Below are 19522 nucleotides of genomic sequence, written 5' to 3' on the forward strand. Positions count from 1 at the left end.
AAAAAAAGTTGATGGTATTTTGATAGGGATTGCATTAAATGTGTAGATTGCTGTAGGTATCACAGACATTTTCACAATATTTTTTCTTCTCTTCCATGAACATGGAATGTTTTTCCATTTCTTTGTCTTCCTCAGTTTCTTTTGTGAGTATTATATAGTTTTCTGAGTTAGAGATTCTTTGCCTCTTTGGTTAGATTTATTCCTAGGTATCTTAATGGTTTTTGGTGCAATTGTAAATGGTATCAACTCCTTAATTTCTCTTTCTTCTGTCCTATTGTTGCTGTATAGAAATGCAACTGATTTCTGTGCATTGATTTTATATCCTGCCACTTTACTGAATTCCTGTATGAGTTCTAACAGTTTTGGGGTAGAGTCTTTTGGGTTTTCCACATAAAGTATGATATCATCTGCAAAGAGTGAGAATTTGACTTCTCTGCTGATTGGATGCCTTTTATTTCTTTTTGTTGTCTGATTGCTGAGGCCAGGACTTCTAGTACTATGTTGAATAGCAGTGGTGATAAATGGACATCCCTGCCATGTTCCTGACCTCTCAGTTTTTCCCCATTGAGAATGATATTCACTGTGAGTTTTTCTTAGATGGCTTTCATGATATTGAGGTATATACCCTCTACCCCTACACTGTGAAGAGTTTTAAACAAAAAAAGATGCTGTACTTTGTCAAATGCTTTTTCCACATCTATTGAGAGTATCATATGGTTCTTATTCTTTTATTAATGTAGTGTATCACATTGATTGATTTGTGGATGTTGAACCAACCTTGCAGCCCAGGAATAAATCCCACTTGGTCATGGTGACTAATCTTTCTAATGTACTTATTGGATCCTATTGGCTAGTATTTTGGTGAGAATTTTTTGCATCTGTGTTCATCAGGGTTATTGGTCTGTAATTCTCCTTTGTGTTAGGGTCTTTGTCTGGTTTTGGGATCAAGGTAATGCTGGTCTCATAAAATGAGTTTGGAAGTTTTCCTTCTATTTCTCTTTTTTGGAACAGTTTCCGGAGAATAGGTACTAATTCTTCTTTAAATGTTTGGTAGAATTCCCCTGGGAAGCCATCTGGCCCTGGGCACTTGTTTGTTGGGAGATTTTTAATGACTGCTTCAATCACCTTACTGGTTATGGGTCTGTTCAGGTTTTCTGTTTCTTCCTGGTTCAGTTTTGATAGTTTATGTGTCTCTAGGAATGCACTCCCTTTCTTCTGGATTTTCTCATTTGCTGGCATATAGTTGCTCATACTATGCTCTTGTAATTATTTGCATTTCTTTGGTGTTGGTTGTGATTTCTCCTCTTTCATTCATGATTTTATTAATTTGGGTCCCTTCTCTTTTCTTTTTGATAAGTCTGGCCAGGGGCTTATCAATCTTATTAATTCTTTCAAAGAACCAATTCCTAGTTTCATTGATCTGCTCTGTTGTTCTTTTGGTTTCTATTTCATTTATTTCTGTTCTGATCTTTATTATTTCTTCTCTCCTGCTGGGTTTCGGTTTTATTTGCTGTACTCTCTCCAGCTGCTTTAAGTGTAGGGTTAGCTTGTGTATTTGAGACCTTTCTTATTTCTTGAGAAAAGCTTGTATTGCTATATACTTTCCTCTTAGGATCTCCTTTGCTGCATCCCAAAGATTATGAAGAGTTGTGTTTTCATTTTCATTTGTTTCCCTGAATTATTTTTTTACTCTTCTTTAATTTCCTGGCTAACCCATTCATTCTTTATTAGAATGCTACTTAACCTCCATGTATTTGAGTTCTTTCCAACTTTCCTCTTGCGACTGAGTTCTAGTTTCAAACCATTGTGGTTCCAAAACATGCAGGGAATGATTCCAGTCTTTTGATACAAGTTGAGACCTGATTTGTGACCCAGGATGTGATCTCTTCTGGAGAATGTTCAATGTGCACCAGAGAAGAATGTGTATTCTGTTGCTTTGGGATAGAATGTTCTAAATATTTCTATGAAGTCCATCTGCTCAAGTGTGGCATTTAAAGTCCTTATTTCCTTGTTGATCTTTTGCTTAGATGATCTATCCATTTCAGTGAGGGGGGTGCAAAAGTCCCCTATTATTATTGTATTATTGTTGATATGTTTCTTTGGTTTTGTTATTAATTGGCTTATATAATTGGCTGCTCCCATTTTAAGGGCATAAATATTTACAATTGTTAGATCTTCTTGTTCTGTAGACCCTTTAAGTATAATATAGTATCCTTCCTCATCTCCTTATTATAGCCTTTGGTTTAAAATCTAATTTTTCTGATATAAGGATTGCCACCCAGCCTTCTTTTGATGTTCATTAGCATGGTAAATGATTTTCCATCCCTTCACATTAAATCTGGAGGTGTCTTTGGGTCTAAAATGGGTCTGTTGCAGACGGCATATCAATGGATCTTGCTTATTTATCCAAACTGATATCCTGTGTCTTTCAATTGGGGCATTTAGCCCATTTTCATTCAGGGTAACTATTGAAAGATACGAAGTTAGTGCTATTATATTGCCTATAAGGTGACTGTTACTATATATTTTCTCTCTCCCCTTCTGGTCTATGTTACTTTTAGGCTTTCTCTTTACTGAGAAGGTCCCTCTTGATATTTCTTGTAGTGCTGGTTTGTTGATCACAAATTCTTTTAGTTTCTGTTTGTCCTGGAAGTTTTTTATCTCTCCTTCTATTTTCAGTGACAGCCTCACTGGATATAGTATTCTTGGCTTCATATTTTTCTCATTTAGTGCCCTGAATATATCATGCCATTCCTTTCTGGCCTTCCAGGTCTCTGTGGGTAGGTCTTCTACCAGTCTAATGTTTCTACCATTGTAGGTTACAGAGCTCTTGTCCTGAGCTGCTTTCAGGATTTTCTCTTTGTTTCGGAGATTTGTAAGTTTTAATATTAGATGTTGGGGTAGTAACCTATTTTTTTTGATTGCGAGGGGTTTCTTTGTGCTTTCTGGATTTTGATGCCTGTTTCCTTCCCTACATTAGGGAAGTTCTCTACTATAATTTACTCCAGTATACCTTCTGCCTCTGTCTCTTTTCTTCTTCTGGGATCCTGATTATTCTAATATTGTTTCACTTTATGGTATCACTTATCTTTTCATTTCTTCCCTCATGACCAATAGTTGTTTATCTCTATTTTTCTCAGTTTCTTTGTTCTCCATCAGTTTGTCTTCTATATCACTAATTCTCTCTTCTGCCTCATTTATCCTAGCAGTTAGAGCCTCCATTTTTGATTGCACCTCATTAATAGCCTTTTTGATTTTGACTGTGATCAGGTGGGTAAATAGAACAAAGTCATATGCTAGATTTAGGGTCTATTTTGCTTTGTTAGAAGAAACTGCATCCCAGAACCTTAAAGAAATAAATATATATGTATATATATAAATACAATGAAGGGATAGAATATGGCTGTAAAAATGAAAATTTAAAAAGATTTTATGGAGAGGGTGGTTGCATTATGGACATTGGGGAGGGTATGTGATATGGCGAGTGCTGGGAATTGTGTAAGCCTGACAATTCATAGACCTGTACCCCTGGGGCAAATGATACATTATATGTTAATAAAAATAATTTAAAAAAAGGAATTGATAAGAAGTTGGTTAAAAAAAGAAAGAAGAAAATTTTTTAAAAAAATAGAAAAAGAAAACAGTAAGGAAACTTTTAAAGATTAACTTTGAAGACTAGGGAATCATGGGAAAAAAGCCATGAATTCTATGTGCTGTATTCTCCTAGTGTTATAGCTAGCAGTTTTCATTGCTTGTTCTTGCAGATCTTCTGGGGGAGGGGCCTGTTGCAGTGATTCTCAAATGTCTTTGCCCCAGGTGGAATTGTACCACCCTTGACTGGGGCCAGGCTAAGTAATCTGCTCAGATTTGTTCTTGGTAGCTTTTGCTCCCTGAATATTCTCCTCACAGCTTTAGAGGATGAGAATGAAAATAATCTCCTAATCTCTGCCCTAGAAGAGCTGAGAGCTCAGGGCCCCTCTCTTCAGTGAACCCTCAGAGAAAGGGGAGTCACCCCAGATTTGCCACTTGTTGGGTACCTGCTCGAAGAGTAGTGGCCCAACTGTGCCACAGATCATGGTTTATGGCAACCCATAGCTGAGAGCCCACTCCTCAGCTCCATCTTTGCAGCCGGGTTCCCTGCTCTGATACCTGGGAGCTCTGCCATCATCAGGCACCCTTGGTTTTTCTGTGACCCCTGGGGTCCTGAGACCATACTGTCCCAGTGAGAGTTCCACCCCCCACCCCCCACTTAGCCACCAGAGCAATGTCCCTCCATGGAACAGACTTCTAAAAGTTCCAATTTTGTTTTCTGCTGCTTTATCACTTGCTGGTAGCTAGCTGAGAGAGGCTCCCTCCCCTCACAGTCTGTCTTACCATATATTGCTTTGGATTCACATCTCCACACCTCCTACCTTCCAGAAAGTAGTCGCTTTTCTGTTCCTAAAGTTGCTACTATCTTTTTCTTCGGTCTCCTCTTGAGTTCATAAGTGTTCAGAATGGTTTGATAATTAACTAGCTGAATTCCTGGGACCAGATGAAATTTAGGTCTGCTACTCCTCTGCCACCTTGCTAAGCCCTCTCTATTTTATTTACTCTTACATTGTTATTTATTATTACATTTACTTTTGCTTGTCCTGCTTGGTGATCTAATTTCCATGTATACAGGCAATGATAACTATAAATTAGAAGGAAAAAGACAGTTCTAGCAGTACATCCATGTTTTATGTTTAAAAGATGACAACTGTTCAAAATAAAGAAGGAAAAAAACAAAACAAAACAAAAAAACCTACGCATAAGAACTCAAAAAGTTCAGCAGTCTTGGCATTTAGTATATGAGAAAATAGCAATAAAACTTCAATAGCTCCAGAGGGCATTGTTTTCTACCTAGTGTTCAAAGTAACGATTCTGACCAGGAAGAAAATGTTAAATTTTGTTCATGGTGTTCAGTTTAGAGAAGCCAGAAAGTGTTTTCCATTTTAGGAAGATTCTAAAACAAAGTTTTAAAAAAAGTATTTGAAGACCCATTTCTAGAGAATTTTGAATTATATCAATTTTATTGTATTTGCATTTTATTTTGGTTCCTCCTTCAGGACCAAATTAGTTTTTCTTTAGAATTATATGTAAATGTGATTTGTGGGCACAATCATTATTTCCATTAAATGCCAAACATACCCAAGTTTAGCCTGTGTTTTTGCCACTGTGTTGCTCAGTAGTACCTTCCTACAGAATCTTCATGACTGTCAAGCTGGCCAGGTTTTGTTTTGCAATTTATATTCACCAGAAGTTGAAATGAATTATATATCTTACCTTTTATGTGTTGCAATACCATCTATAGAGTTTATGTATACATTGTAGAGAAAGGAAAACCATTTTGCTCTAAGTTATTTTTTAAAATTTTTGATTGTGGTTACAAAAAAACATAACGTGAAATTTACAATCTTAACCATTTTTAAATGTACAGTTCAGTAGGTTGCTGTATTCATTATTCATACTGTCATGTAACAGATTGAGATCATCTTGCAGTGGGGAAATGCTATGTGCCCACTAAACAAGTCCTCATTTCCCCTTTCTTCAGTCTCTAGCAGCCATCATTCTACTTTCTTTTTCTATGAATTTAATTACTGTAGTTCCCACATACAAGTGGCATTATATGGTATTTGTCTTTGTGACTGGCTCATTTTACTTGGAATAATGTCCTCAAGGTCCATTCATGTTTTAGCATGTGACAAGATTTTCTTTTTAAAAAAATACTGAATAGTAATTCCATTGTATGCACATAGCACATTTTCTTTTTCTATTGATGAACTTTTGAGTTGCTTCTACCTCTTGGCTATTGTGAATAATGCTGCAGTGAACTGGATATCAAATGTCTCTTTAAGACCTGCTTTAAGATTTTTGGATATAAACCTACAAGTGGGACACCTGGATTATATAGCAGTTCTGTTTTTAATTTCTTGAGAAAACTCCATATTGTTTCCATAATGGCTGCACTATTTTATATTCCCACAAAGAGTGCATAAGGATTCTAATTTCTCCACACCTTGCCAATATTTGTTAATTTGTTTTATTGATAGTGTCCATCCTAATGGGTATAAGCTGATAGCTCATTGTAGTTTTGGTTTGCATTTCTCTAATGATTTGTCATCATAGACCAAGCATCTTTTCGTATGTGTCTTGGCCATTTGTTTATCTTATTTGGAGAAATGAGACTCCAGATTTTTTCCTCATTTTTAAGTCAGGTGATTTGTTGTTGTTGTTGTTATTGTTGTTGAATTGTCGTTTTAAATATTCTGGATGTCAACTCCCATCAGATATATTGTTTACAGATCTTTTCTCTCATTCTGTAGGTTGACCTTCATATTGCTGATTCTTTCCTTTGATGCACAGAAGATTTTAAATTTGACATAGTCCCATTTGCCTATTTTTTGTTTTTCTTGCCTTTGTTTTTGATGTCATATCCAAGAAATCATTCCCAAATCCAATGTCATGAAGATTTTTCCCCTGTTTCCTTCTAGAAGTTTTATGGTTTTAGGCCCTATGTTTAGGTCTTTAATCCATTTTGAGTTAATTCTTGTATATGTTTTAAGGTAATTAATTAAGGTAATTTAAATTATTTTGCATATGGATATTCAGTTTTCCCAGCACCATTTGTTAAAGAGTTTGCCCTTTTCTCCCCATTACATGGTACTGGCATCCTTGCAAATGTCATTTGATCATTATATATGAGGGTTTATTTCTGGGGCCTCTATTCTTTGCCATTGATCTATACATCTGCCATCATGCCAGTACCACACTATTTTGATTACTGTAGCTTTGTAAATATTTTTGAACTTAGAAAGTGTGACACCTCCAAATTCTTCATTTCCAAGATTCCTTTGACTATTTGGGGTTCTAGAGATTACATACGATTTTTAGGATGGTTTTTCTGTTTCTGCCAAAAATGCTGTTGGGATTTTAATATCAATTACATTGGGTAGCCTTGGAATTCTGGCAGTGTTAAGTTTTCCAATCCACGAACATAACTGTCAGTTTACATGTTTGTATCTTTAATTTTTTCAGCAACATTTTATAATTTTCAGTTTGGTTAAGTTATTCCTAAGTATTTTATTCTTTTTGAAGCTATTATAAGTGGGATTGTTTTTTTAGATCTCCTTTCTGGATTGTGATTATTTGTGTATAGAAACTTACCAATTTTTGTATGTTGATTTTATGTCCTAGAACTTAGCTTGATATGATTATTAATTCTAACAGGTTTTTTTTTTCCTTTTATTGGCAAAATCTTGAGGGCTTTCTACATGTAACATTACGTATTCTGCAAACAAATAATTGTACTTCTTCCTTTCTTTTTTGAATGTCATTTATTTTTTTCATAATTACTCTGCCTAGGACCAATAATGCTGAATGGAAGTGACACTGGTCTTGTCTTGTTTCTGATCTTACAGGAATGTCTTTCAGCATTTCACCATTAGGCCATAATGTTAGGTATAGGCTTTTCAAATATGGCCTTTCTTATGTTGAGATAATTTCCTTCTATTCATAGTTTGTTGAGTGTTTTTACCGTGAAAATGTATTGAATTTTGTCAAATGCTTTTTCTAAATTACTTGAGGTAATCATGTAGTTTTTGTCCTTCATTTTGTCAGTATGGTGTATTGCATTGAATGATTTGTACATTGAATCATTGTTGCATTCCAGGAATAAGTCCCACTTGGTTATGGTGTGTAGTCCTTTGAATATGCTGAAATTGGTTTGCAATTATTTTGTTGAAGATGTTCACATCAATATTAATCAGGAACATTGGTCTGTGGTTTTCTTTTCCTGTAGTGTCTTTGTCTGATTTTACTACCAGGAAAATGCTGGCTTCACAAAATGAGTTAGAAAGTATTTTCATTTCACATTTTTAGAACAGTTTGAGGAAAAATTTAGTGTTAATTTTTCTTAACTGTTTGGTAGAATTGTCCATTGAAGCTTTCTGGTTCTGGGCTTTTTTTCTCCATTGGGATGTTTTTTATTCAATCTTCTTACTAGTTATAAATCTGTCCAGAACTTTTGTTTCCTCATGACTCATACTTGATAGGCTGTATATTTCTAGGAATCTATTTTTCTCTAAATTCTTGACCTCTATCTCCTTCCATTTGGATCTGGATTACTCCCAGGAATGTAACTGATTGTAGGTTGTCAAGGCTATCCTTGGCTATATCTCTGCTGATGGCTTAGTAAGTATTGGCATTGTAGGTTCATTGATGAGGGCATCCAGGTTTGTGAGTAGCTACTTCATTCACAGGGATGCTTAAGTCTTAATATAAGAAGCTTACTGTTTATAGAACGGTATCATGGAACAGCTACCTCAATGGAGAAAGAAGTACTGTTTTTTCCATTTCTATCTTCTTGGATTTCTGTGAAGATAAAGCAGAAAGGCTTAGGCTTGAATATCTAAAATGAATGAATGTCTTAAATATCTAAAATTAATATTTCAAGTGAATATTTTAAATGAACTTTAAATTAGAGTTAACTTCTGAAGACTTTCCCTGTTTTACGTGGGAATCTTTTTAAAATTCTAAATCTTAAAAGTTATAGAAAACAGCTCCTCAGTCCAGATATGATGAACATTAGTTGAGTAGTCATCATACTTATGTAGATTTTGAAAAACTAGTTTGAATACTAAACTAGTTGCCTAATCTTGAAAATGTATAGGTCTGAGAGGTGTGACACAATTAGACTAGCTACAGAATGGTGATGGCAGATAGAGCAAGAAAGCATGGAAATTTGGTTGCAAATTTATAATCATTAATAGAAAAATAAGCAAGATCATTTTTATACTAAGGCAAACCTATATAAGCAATAGCATATTGAGTTACATGCAGGTCCCACAATTTTGAAGTGCAGCAGGATGATATTTTTATTGATGTTAACTGACTATTTTTTTCTTTTCTTTGAAAATATAAGTTAATTTAAGAATAGAACAAGGGGTTTGAGGTAACTAATAATTCATATTTCTGTGTTATCCATAATAAAATTGGGAAGATTTTTTTTATGCTCAAGGGACTTTATATTTGGTCATATTTATCTGATCAACTAGGGTTTTGTTTTTTTTTAACCTTCATTTTTATCTCAAGTTTAGAGTTAGCTTGTAAAGAGATATTCTTATTCCCATAAACTTTCAATCTGCCTTAAACGTTTAAAAATTTTCAACTGCATTACTGTTGTATACTGTCATATTATCAGGGAATTTAATGCTGTTTTAAGGAATAGCATTAACCTCCAAATTCCACTGAGGCAGAATATTTAAAGTATACTATTGTATTAACAGTATCTAATACTTAGTCTACCTGGATGAACCTATGCTTTATGAATGTTTACTAAATGTAACTCACAAGAAATTTTACGTGTTATGTCCATAGTATCACAATCTAGTTAATGAGATAATGATACCACACTGAATTACTCTTCTAAGTATGCTTTGTTGCTTCCTTTCTGCCTAATCTTTTAGCCCTAGAGTGTCTTGAGTCTCACCACTTTGGACCTCTGTCTTTTACAGCCTGAAGGCACTCCCTTAGTGATCTAGTCTTACCTGATTTCATGGCTTTACCTATCATCTTTGTGCAAATCAGTCCTAAATATCTAGATATCCTAAATATCTGGGCAAATACAGCCCAGATATCTCTCCTAAACTCCCTAAAGCTTTATCAGCCTGCCTATTTGATACCTACAGTTAAATTTCACATAGGCACTTCACACTTAATATTTACAAAACTGAACTTTTACTCTTTCTTCCAAATCTTCTCCATCAGGAGACTTCCCTGTGTCAATGGTGGCATCTCCAGTCTTAAGGTTGCTCAGGCCAAAAAAACCAGAATAAAATCACTCTATGTTCCTCTTATACCCCATGTTTAACCTATTACAACAGCTCTGTGTTTCTGCCTTCTTCAAAACTGTATATGAATTTGACTGTATTATTGGTCTTACAAATTAAAAAACTAAGGCTCAGAGAAGTTAAGAGAACATCCCAAGTTCACATAGCTAGTTAGTGATGAAGTCATAATTCAAGTCCTATTTTCTGACTGGCCACAAATAATGTGCTCTATTCATAATACTAGTGTTTTTGCAAAGTAAGTGTTACAGTTGTTTTTAATTTACATAGTTCAGAAATATCATCTGACCTATTGTATAACTGGATTTTTATAAATAATATCTGTTAATTCATTTAGGTTCTATAGGAATTTTCTGAGCCCACAGCAAGCATTTCATAAATACTTGCCAACTCAGTTGAATTGATTGGTACTTATCTCTTTTTGTATATTGTTCTGGGTCAGGAACTGTGTTTTTAATTGCAAGGTATAGTTTGATATAATTGTGTATTGGGTAAAAAAAAAAGGCTGGGGTGGTTGTCGAATTAATGAAATAAAATATTCAAGGAGGTCTCTTAGAAAGCTCCTTGTTAAACACTTTTTTATTATATCCATATGAATTTAGAACATGTGTTAGCTCTTGGTACCTTATATATAAATACTTTTCTATTTCTTGGAGTTTTCATAGTATATAATATTGATCTTGATACCAATCATTAAGCTTAGATTGTGGGATTATTATTTGAATTATTTGGAGTTTTCTCTTCAGGACTTCTGTATTAAGGAGACATTTTATAACTGAAATCTATTAGATTGTAAGATTTTCTAACTGATTATAATGGCAAAAAGTCAAAGGATTATCATCATGGTAGAGAGATAGCAGAAATGAAATTTCAGTGTTAACTGTATTCTTGAGACACTTCTGTTTTATTGATGTATTATTTGTATTTTAGTAGAAGTTATTCCATGCTATATAATGAAAAGTAGCAGAAATGAAGTATGTTAAGCCAAATTTGATGAGATTTAAGTGATATCTTTGAAAGAAGCCAAGATTAAGCTTTTGGGAGATATCTATTATATCTATTGATGTGACATATTTAGAAAGTTGGTCATTTTTTATACATATAGAACACTTATCTATGAAACAGATTTTAGGTAAAGAGTCCTTGGGATCATTATTTTATCTTAATTTTTCTCTTGCAAATTTGCACTTTAAAGTTTAATTTTTTGTTGTTTTACCAATTTATGTTATTTTATTCCAAGGATGAAAATTTGGTAAATTTTTAATTCATAGAAACGATTTTCACATCCCGAATTCTATCCATCTTCCTACCCACCTATCTACCTCCCTTTGCTGTGATAGAAATGTTTTACATGGAATCCTTCTTAAGCATTCTTACAGGCTTTGGAAATACCTCTTAAAGCAATACTATATCTGAGTATTAAACCCTAAAGCCATGCCTAAAAATTTACTACCTATGGCATCCGGATGAGTTAATGTTGTGGGTGCCTACAGCCATAATGGTGTGTATTTAGAAAGGAAACTCAGTTTGTGGCATCTAAAAAAATGTCTGTTGACAAACAAATTTAAAATAAGAGTTCAAAAAAGAGATATTTATTTCTGGAAAATGTGATAGTTCTGTTATCATTTGCAGTGATGGATATTTGTGGGTCTTTATACTGTGAAATAAACTGTGATCAACTCTACTGCTGTCTTTTCTTTTTCATAGTGTATGCCAATTAAAGGCCTAGGATTCGTGCTTGGAGCCTATCAGTGCATTTGCAAAGCAGGATTCTATCATCCTCAAGACTTCTCAGTGAACAACTTTCAGAGTAAGTGTCCTTTGTTTCTCCACATAAATATGAGTACTCCGCACATAATACACAACATTATTAATTATTCAGATTTTCTTTTACCCTTGTTGGAGTTATTTGTTTCAGTCCCCACTGGTTTGATATTCTTTCATTCCTTAAGGAGTTTTTGTTTTGGGTTTGTCATCCACTGAGCCCTGGAGTACCACAAAATAATGTGTTTATTTTAAGTATGTTTTAGTTTTCAGTACACTTCCTGAAAATAATGTTAATTATGCAGTAAGATCAGTTGGGATTCTGTTGTTGGGAGCTGTTGCTATAGAAAGTTCCTAAACCCAATTTTGTTAGTTTGTTTACTTTGTTTATTAATTTGTTTATGTACTAGTTTTCTATACTGCATAAAAAAACTGGCACAGAGTTAACAGTTTAAAGAACACAAATTTATTATCACATAGTTTTCATTGGTTATCTTTCCAGTCAGAGGTTAGCTTGGCCCCCAGAATCACCAGGCTAAAATTGAGGCGGCATCTGAGTTGTAATCTGATCCGAGGCCCAGGGTCTTCTTCCAAGCCCATTCAGATCACTATCTGGCAGGGCCCCCTACTTTTTTTTTTTTTGCTAGATGTTCGTCAGCCTGGGTTTACTCTCAGCTCCTAAGAGTTCCTTAAGGCCTGTCCATGTGACCCTCTTACCAATTGCAACTCACCCTCTTCAAGGCTTACAAAACAGTTTTCTCACTGTGCTCAGACTGAATCATTTATAACATAAAATAATTATGAGTGAGTGACCCATCATTTTGCCAGGTAAGGTAATCTAATGAAAGGAAAGACTATCTCATCGTATTTACATGTTCACTGACATTCCAGAGGAGGTGATTATACAGGGTGTGTACTCCAGAATCAAAACTTGGTCATCTGCTATTTTATTCCTACTCCAGAAAATGTTGGTGTTATAATTTGAATTTTGACTTTTTACTTTATCTCTAGAGAATACAGTGTTACCACACTGGCTTGTTAGCTGGCTGTTAGACATAAAGAAGGAGTGTAGTGGTAAAAAGGGTATTTACATAGGAAGTTAGGGTTTGGGGTTACTAAAACTGAGGTACAGGTATCTTTTAGAGAGCCATTCACAGATCTTTGCAAGCCTTATTATTGGTCTGAATGGGAATGTGCATTTCTGTTGGGCATAATTCAAAGGGTACCTTGAGACTGAGACTGAGTTTCTTCCACTGGAAATTTTGGTAGACATTTGTAGATTTCATTTTGTTTTCTTTTCTCCTGGAAGGCATTATTCTTGGTACTGAATCAGTTTACATTTAATATATAGGCTCTGGAGATGAGTAACATTTTGCTCTCTTCTCCATTGTATAGTTCAGTACTCAGCCCCTGTTCTGATTAATAGTTACAGGTATAATTCTAAGATGGCCTCCAAGCTTCTGTTCCCACAGGCTCTGTCCAATACTTTCTCTTAGTGTGGGTAGGATCTGGGAATACAGAGAGGTAGTCACATATAATAGGCTATATTATTGTTGTTGTTGTTGTTGTTGTTATTATTGGGGGGGGAGTTATATTATATTGCAAAGGTGTTGGTAGTCAGCTATGTGATTACATTGCATTAAATAAGATTCCCTCCCAGCATAGCCAACTGAAGAGAGATTCTAGTGCCTGCCTTGAAGAAGTAAACTGCTTTGTTGTGAGAGGGCCATGTGTCTAAAACCCAAATGCAGCCCCTAAGAGCTGAGAGTGAAACTCAGGCCGCAACCAAGAAAACGTGGACCTCAGTTCTACAACTTCAAGCAATTCAGTTTTTCTAAAAGCCTGACTAGACATGGAGGAGGATCCTCAGCTCCAGATAAGAATACAGCCAGGCCAAAACCTCGATCTCAGTCCAGGGAGGCCACGAGCACAGATCCCATTTATGTGGCGCCCACACTTCTGATCAACAGAAGCTGGGGAATAATGAATAGGTACTTTAAGTCCCCAGATTTCCAGTAATTTGTTGTATAGCCATAGAAACCAATACAACAATAGGGACAATAACCTGTTTTCAAGGTAGATCCGCTTTTCCTGGTATCTGTGTGGACCAAACCACGGCAATGCCAGAGCTGCTTTGGCATTCTTCACATTTACGGTCCAGACATAACAGATGATTCAACACTGAAGAATTAAGGGAATAGGTTTTAGCTTATGTTCTGTGAAGGTATTTTGTATCTGGTTTACCCACATTTGTTCTCAGCTCCCACTATGTGACTGAAATAAAACATCTAAATATTTTAGAACCAGAGAATGACTATGCCATTTGCTTATAACACCACCAGGAGAAACTAGTTAACCTTTAACAACTTATCTTTATTTAATTTGCACACTCCTACTTTCTTCCTTATTTTAAAAGCCAGCGTTTTTCACTGGACCTACTTTCCCTAAGAAAAGGCAGCTTCTCTACGAAAACCTAACTCCTGTGTTGTACACACTGAAGCCATGGAAAAGAGGCCACAGTTTTAAAAGATGATCTATATTTAGACATTAGCTGTGATTCAGCTTTGACCTCAGCACATACTTAACCAGACCTGACCTTCCTCAATGACAGAGCAGAAAGCCAGCTACATGTTATAATTTGAAGTCAGTAAAGTGTGCTTTGACCAAAACTGTCTTTCCTGGTGGCCTTGTCCGGTTGCAGGAAAATCTATTATTATTCATTCCTTACCCTAAAGAAAGAATACAGTGATCTGACCAAGAATGCAGGTTCTAACTTACCAGGGTAATCAACTGAGGACTATCCAGACATTTTTTTTTGTTTTTGTATTCCTGATTATTATTAAAACATGTACTACTTATCTCCGTGTTTTAATATATTCAGTCTTTTAATCGTAGTATTTAGGCAGCTCATATTGATAGTTGTTTTCTTATGTTCTTAAGGCGCTACCCTTGACTTAAGGAATGACTATGTGTAGGTCTGGAAAGAAGGGTAAAGAAGGCATTAAAGACCCTCATTTTGGGGGTCTTCATATGTGATATGCGATATGAGATAATGAGATAACACATGTGAACCTGCAAGCATAGTACATGGAATGCCATGTGTTCGCAGGTGTAGTAAGTGATAAACATCAGTGATGTGTGTAGAGATAATCCTTAAACATCATTTGTCATTAGCACTTTACCTCACATTTTATCATATTGACCAATTTTTTAAGACTAGAACTTTCGAGAATAAATTTGACATGGATGGGGACAGCAGAAGCATAACAACCAGTGCTGCATTGAGAAGGGCGATGGGAAAAATCCTTGAGAGCTAGAGGCAACAGGAGGAAATTTGTGACCTGATCAGGAGAGTAGGATACAGAAAAAAGCAAAGAATGTACCTCAAAGATTAAATTCACTTACTTTACAGTTGTACATCTAAAAAAAATCTGAAATCCCCATGTCTGTTATTGCCATATTATTGCATTTGGAGAGAAGAGCTGAAATATAGTGCTGACATCTTAGAGAAAATATAAATGTGACTTAAAAATCCTGTTAAACTATGAAGCGATTTAAAATCTTTATTCAGACTAAGACCCACAGTAAACAAAGAGCTTGTAAAGACCAACAAGGCTATGTTTAAATGACATGATTTTAAATTGTGCTGACAGCCCAGAGACTGTGTTCTAGGCATCTCTCATGAAACTGGTGGTCATATGTGAACTAATAGGATCTGACATCTGGATAGTAGCGGGATTTCAGAATAACCAAGTACTGATGTCTAACTGTCTCCTCAAATCCAGGCTGTTCACTTCCAGATTGATGAAAAAGAAGCTTATGACATGCTCATGTCTCTCAAATCCATCTGTCTTAATATGAATTCTGTCTTGAGTGAAACCTCTTTTCTCTTTTTGGTAGATACATTCCCAGCCTTTCAGTCTTACTCCTCTTGTCTTTTGGATTGACTTTGGCTCGTGTACCTTTCCAGAAAAACCTAATTACAAATGACCCAAACAGGGACCAAAACAGTCCCTGTTTTGGCAACTCCGGTGCTAATGATGGGCAAAGGCGGAAGACAAGAATGTAGAGATTTAAAAAAGGTATTATCTTGGGGAAAAAGAAAAAGAAGTTCTTTGAAAGCAGGTACAATACAGGGATGCTGAACTCTAAGCAAATTGTTAAGCAAGGCTAACCTTTCTGGAATAAGTTTATCCCTCCTCTTTTTCATGGCCAGTGAGCTAGAGATACTTGGCTTTCTGCAGACTAGGTACCAACCCCAAATTTAGAACAGATTAAGAGAGCTCGAACATCACAGTCTAATTATCAGCATTATCACTTTTGCTGTTGGTCCGACTTCAGCCTTGGGATCTGATCCACTTTGCTGTATTACAATTAGTCCTGATCAGTTTTTTCCAGTTGTAGTAGCGCAATTACCCATCTAGCTGTGCTTTTGTTTTTGCCTCCTTCATTTGCCTAGTTTTCAGTTTTCATGTCTTCCTTCGTTAGTCCTGATCATAGTGAATGAAGTTGTCACTCAATGTGTCTGGAAGATGGGGTGAGTTGCCGGTGGAAGCGTTTCCGGAACTGTCCACGTGGATTCTTAGACTCTTGACTCTCTCATTTAATGTTAGTCATTGGTTATGTGCTTTCTAAATGTTGGGACATACTCCATACCATGTTGGACTTCCCTGGTTGTTTAATTTCTACCAGAGTTGAATTTCTATCATAGTTGAGCACAGTAACTAAGAATATAGGTGCCTGGGTGTCTCAGTGGGTTAAAGCCTTTGCCTTTGGCTCAGGTCATGATCCCAGGGTCCTGGAATCAAGCTCCGAAATGGGCTCTCTGCTTGGCAGGGAGCCTGCATCCTCCTCTCTCTCTGCCTGCCTCTCTACCTTCTTGAGATATCTGTCTGTCAAATAAATAAATAAAATCTTAAAAAAAAAAGTACATATTCTTTGGAACAAGTCTAAGTTGCGTTTGAATCCTGGCTCTACTACTTTCTTGCACTGTGCTATATTCTTTAATTTCCCCAACCTACATTTATGACATATGTAAAATCAGGATAATATTACATGCTTTATAAAATAGTTATAAGGATTAAATAATAAATTCAAAGTTCTAACCATGGCAATTGACACATATCAAATGCTCAAAAGTGTTGTTGTTCTGATGATTATATTTGGAAGTTTATTCCATTTCCCTCTTTCCCCAAGTATTTCCCCATTTTTCTTCCTTTCATCTAGTCTCTGCTCTACTTCCCAGCAGAGGATCATATTTCCATGTCCCCAATTTTTTTCTTTTAATCTTTAAAATGGGCACCACTCTCATATATAATTTTCAATCATCTAAAAATCTTTCTTCTTCCTACTACCCCCAAAATTTACTTCATTAGATTAAAAAATGTTTTTATTACTACTTTTATTTATTTATATTATTTTACTTTATTGGACTGCTAACTTGAGCTTCACTGTTGTAAATAATCATCTTCCCCAAAATATTTTTTAAAAAACCTCTGACAGGGAAATTTGACTGTCAGTCATTCGCATATAAGCTCATTGTAATAGGCAGAATGATGTCTGTTCCCACCCCCCAAAGATTGGCGTGCTCCCATTTTTCACAGTCTGTGACTGTATTACCTCACGTGGCAAAAAGGGACTTTGCTGATGTGATTAAGTTACAGACCTTGGGATGAGAAGGTTATCCTTGATTATTGGGACCATTCTAAGTCCCAATAATAGCAGGAAACTCTCCTGTCTGTAGTCAGGAGACTACAGGTGTCAAGAGACACCATTCCTGTGAAGGCACAGGAATGGCCAGAGAAATGCTACATGTGGGCTTTGAAGATGGAGGTAAAAACCCCACGAAGGAATGTAGGTGGCCTCAGAAAGCTGGAAAAGGCGAGGAAATGAAATCTTCTCTAGATTTTCTAGAAAAAAAAAAAAAAATAATAACCCTGCTGACATCTTGATTTGAGCCAAGTGAGACCCACTTCAGGCTTCTGACCTATAGAAGTGTAAGAATGAATATAACTATATTATGTTTCATTTAAGAAGCAATATAAATTTGTGGGAATTGTTTTCTTATTTTTAAGACACTGGGTTAGTGGGAATTTCTTATAGCAGCAATAGAAAACTAGTACACTCAGCTTGCTTCCTACCCAACATTCTTTCCAATGTTCACAGTAGGCCACAGTGCTTTCTCTAGAGGAAATTGTTAACAATTCCAAAAAATCGACTCACAACAGATCTGGGCCTTTGCATCAAACGTACTTGGTTTTAATTTTGTGTCCTTTTAATAGCAGGAGACTTGGGAAATTTTCTCATACATTCTGAGATTCTCTTTCCATATTCATAAAGCAGGAATAGTAGGATCTATTCCTTACCTGTTGTGAGGAAGGAGTAAATGAGACACCATGCTGTATCCCTAAAATGACGGTGATTGTTATATTAATGTGAATATGGAGAATTTAATCCTTTTGTTTCTAGTATTTGTGAATTGGATATTGTAGGGATTGAATGAATAAAGTGCCTACTGGCAAAAAAAATCCATTTGGGCCTAATAATTTTATAAGTCATATCAGAATCTTTTTAAGATCTAAAATGCTATTTTTGTCCAAAGAAGAACACTAAAAATGTCAAAGACTATAGAAAAATTAATATAAAATGTATAAGTAAGCATATAGAAAGGTAGGGAAAAACTTGAAATCTGACTATATTCATGGTGAGGAAATACATACAAATTTTAAAATGCTTGTACTGGGCAGGACGCCTGGCCAGCTCAGTGGGTTAAGCCTCTACCTTTGGTTCAGGTTATGATCTCAGGGGCCTGGGATCAAGTCGCACATTGGGCTCTCTGCTCAGTGGGGAGCCTGCTTCCTCCTCTGTCTCTCTCTTTTTCTCTCTGCCTGCCTCTCTGCCTACTTGTGATCTCTCTCTGTCAAATAAATAAATAAATTCTTACAAATAAAATAAAATAAAATAAAATGCTTTTCTGGGCCTCAGTTTGAACTTATTTTCACAACTACCCATTTGTGATGCAAGTATATGATATGAGCTAATACTGATTTTAGGATATGCAAATATACATTCATGTCCTAACAAGAGGAATCATTTTGGACAGCAGTCTAAGTATACGCATATTCTGCTAACTCTTCTCTCCATGTGGATATTATGCATATTGAACCAAATATACACAGAAATCTTCTGAATGTTGGTTACTCATGTACCTGTACCTTTCTCCACTTAATTTTTGGATGTGATTTTAACAACCTGAAGACTAGAGGCAGATTACTTTATCATCCTAACCCATCAAATAACAAATAACAAATATATCTTCCCATGTTTAACTAATTGCAGCATCTTAAGTCCAAACCTTGATGGATGAATATGTTTCCTCTAGTTCTTCCCCCGCCCTTGGTTCTAATGAGAAAGCAAATATGTATATAGAAAGAAAGGAGATGTTTAACCTAATGTTGATTCCATTAGGTTATTTGTACCATTATTTGTCCATAGAGCTAATGTTGAACTCTCATTGTCTGACGGGATTCTGTTACTTTGAGCTGAATTATGTTCATTGTGATTCATCTTTTTCTCACATGTCTGTAGAATGGAAGGAGGAGGGGTTCATGGCAAATGGGCACATGGGCTAGTCTTGCAAAGGTCCAGACTCTATCTTTCTCTGCAAGAGCCAGTTCCTATCACTGAGAGCTGCAGTACCTCCAAGAAGGGACCTCAGACTGGTCTGCCGATTGACTTATATTAAAAAAATCCATCTGCCAAAAATATTATTGAGCACTGACTGTTCCAGACATTCTTTTAAGCAGTACAGAAAAAAAGTGTCTAAGCTTCCAGGACAGACCCACCTCTTCCCAGAACATTATTGTAAATACCCACAAACAACAAATGAA

The 19522-nt window shown here is 35.7% G+C and overlaps 1 protein-coding gene across 1 annotated transcript in view; it reads left to right on the forward strand.

Annotated features, from left to right (window-relative positions):
* The window catches only part of GPR158 (G protein-coupled receptor 158), a 426979-nt gene that overhangs the window by 197541 nt on the left and 209916 nt on the right, over positions 1-19522 (forward strand). Inside the window, exon 3 of the mRNA XM_044227555.1 lies at positions 11577-11679. Within this exon, the coding sequence (XP_044083490.1) occupies positions 11577-11679 (103 nt within the window). The remainder of the gene's footprint in view (positions 1-11576; positions 11680-19522) is intronic.

The sequence above is a fragment of the Neovison vison genome, chromosome 12 (genome assembly GCF_020171115.1).
Source record: "Neovison vison isolate M4711 chromosome 12, ASM_NN_V1, whole genome shotgun sequence".
In the NCBI taxonomy this organism is placed as follows: Eukaryota; Metazoa; Chordata; class Mammalia; order Carnivora; family Mustelidae; genus Neogale; species Neogale vison.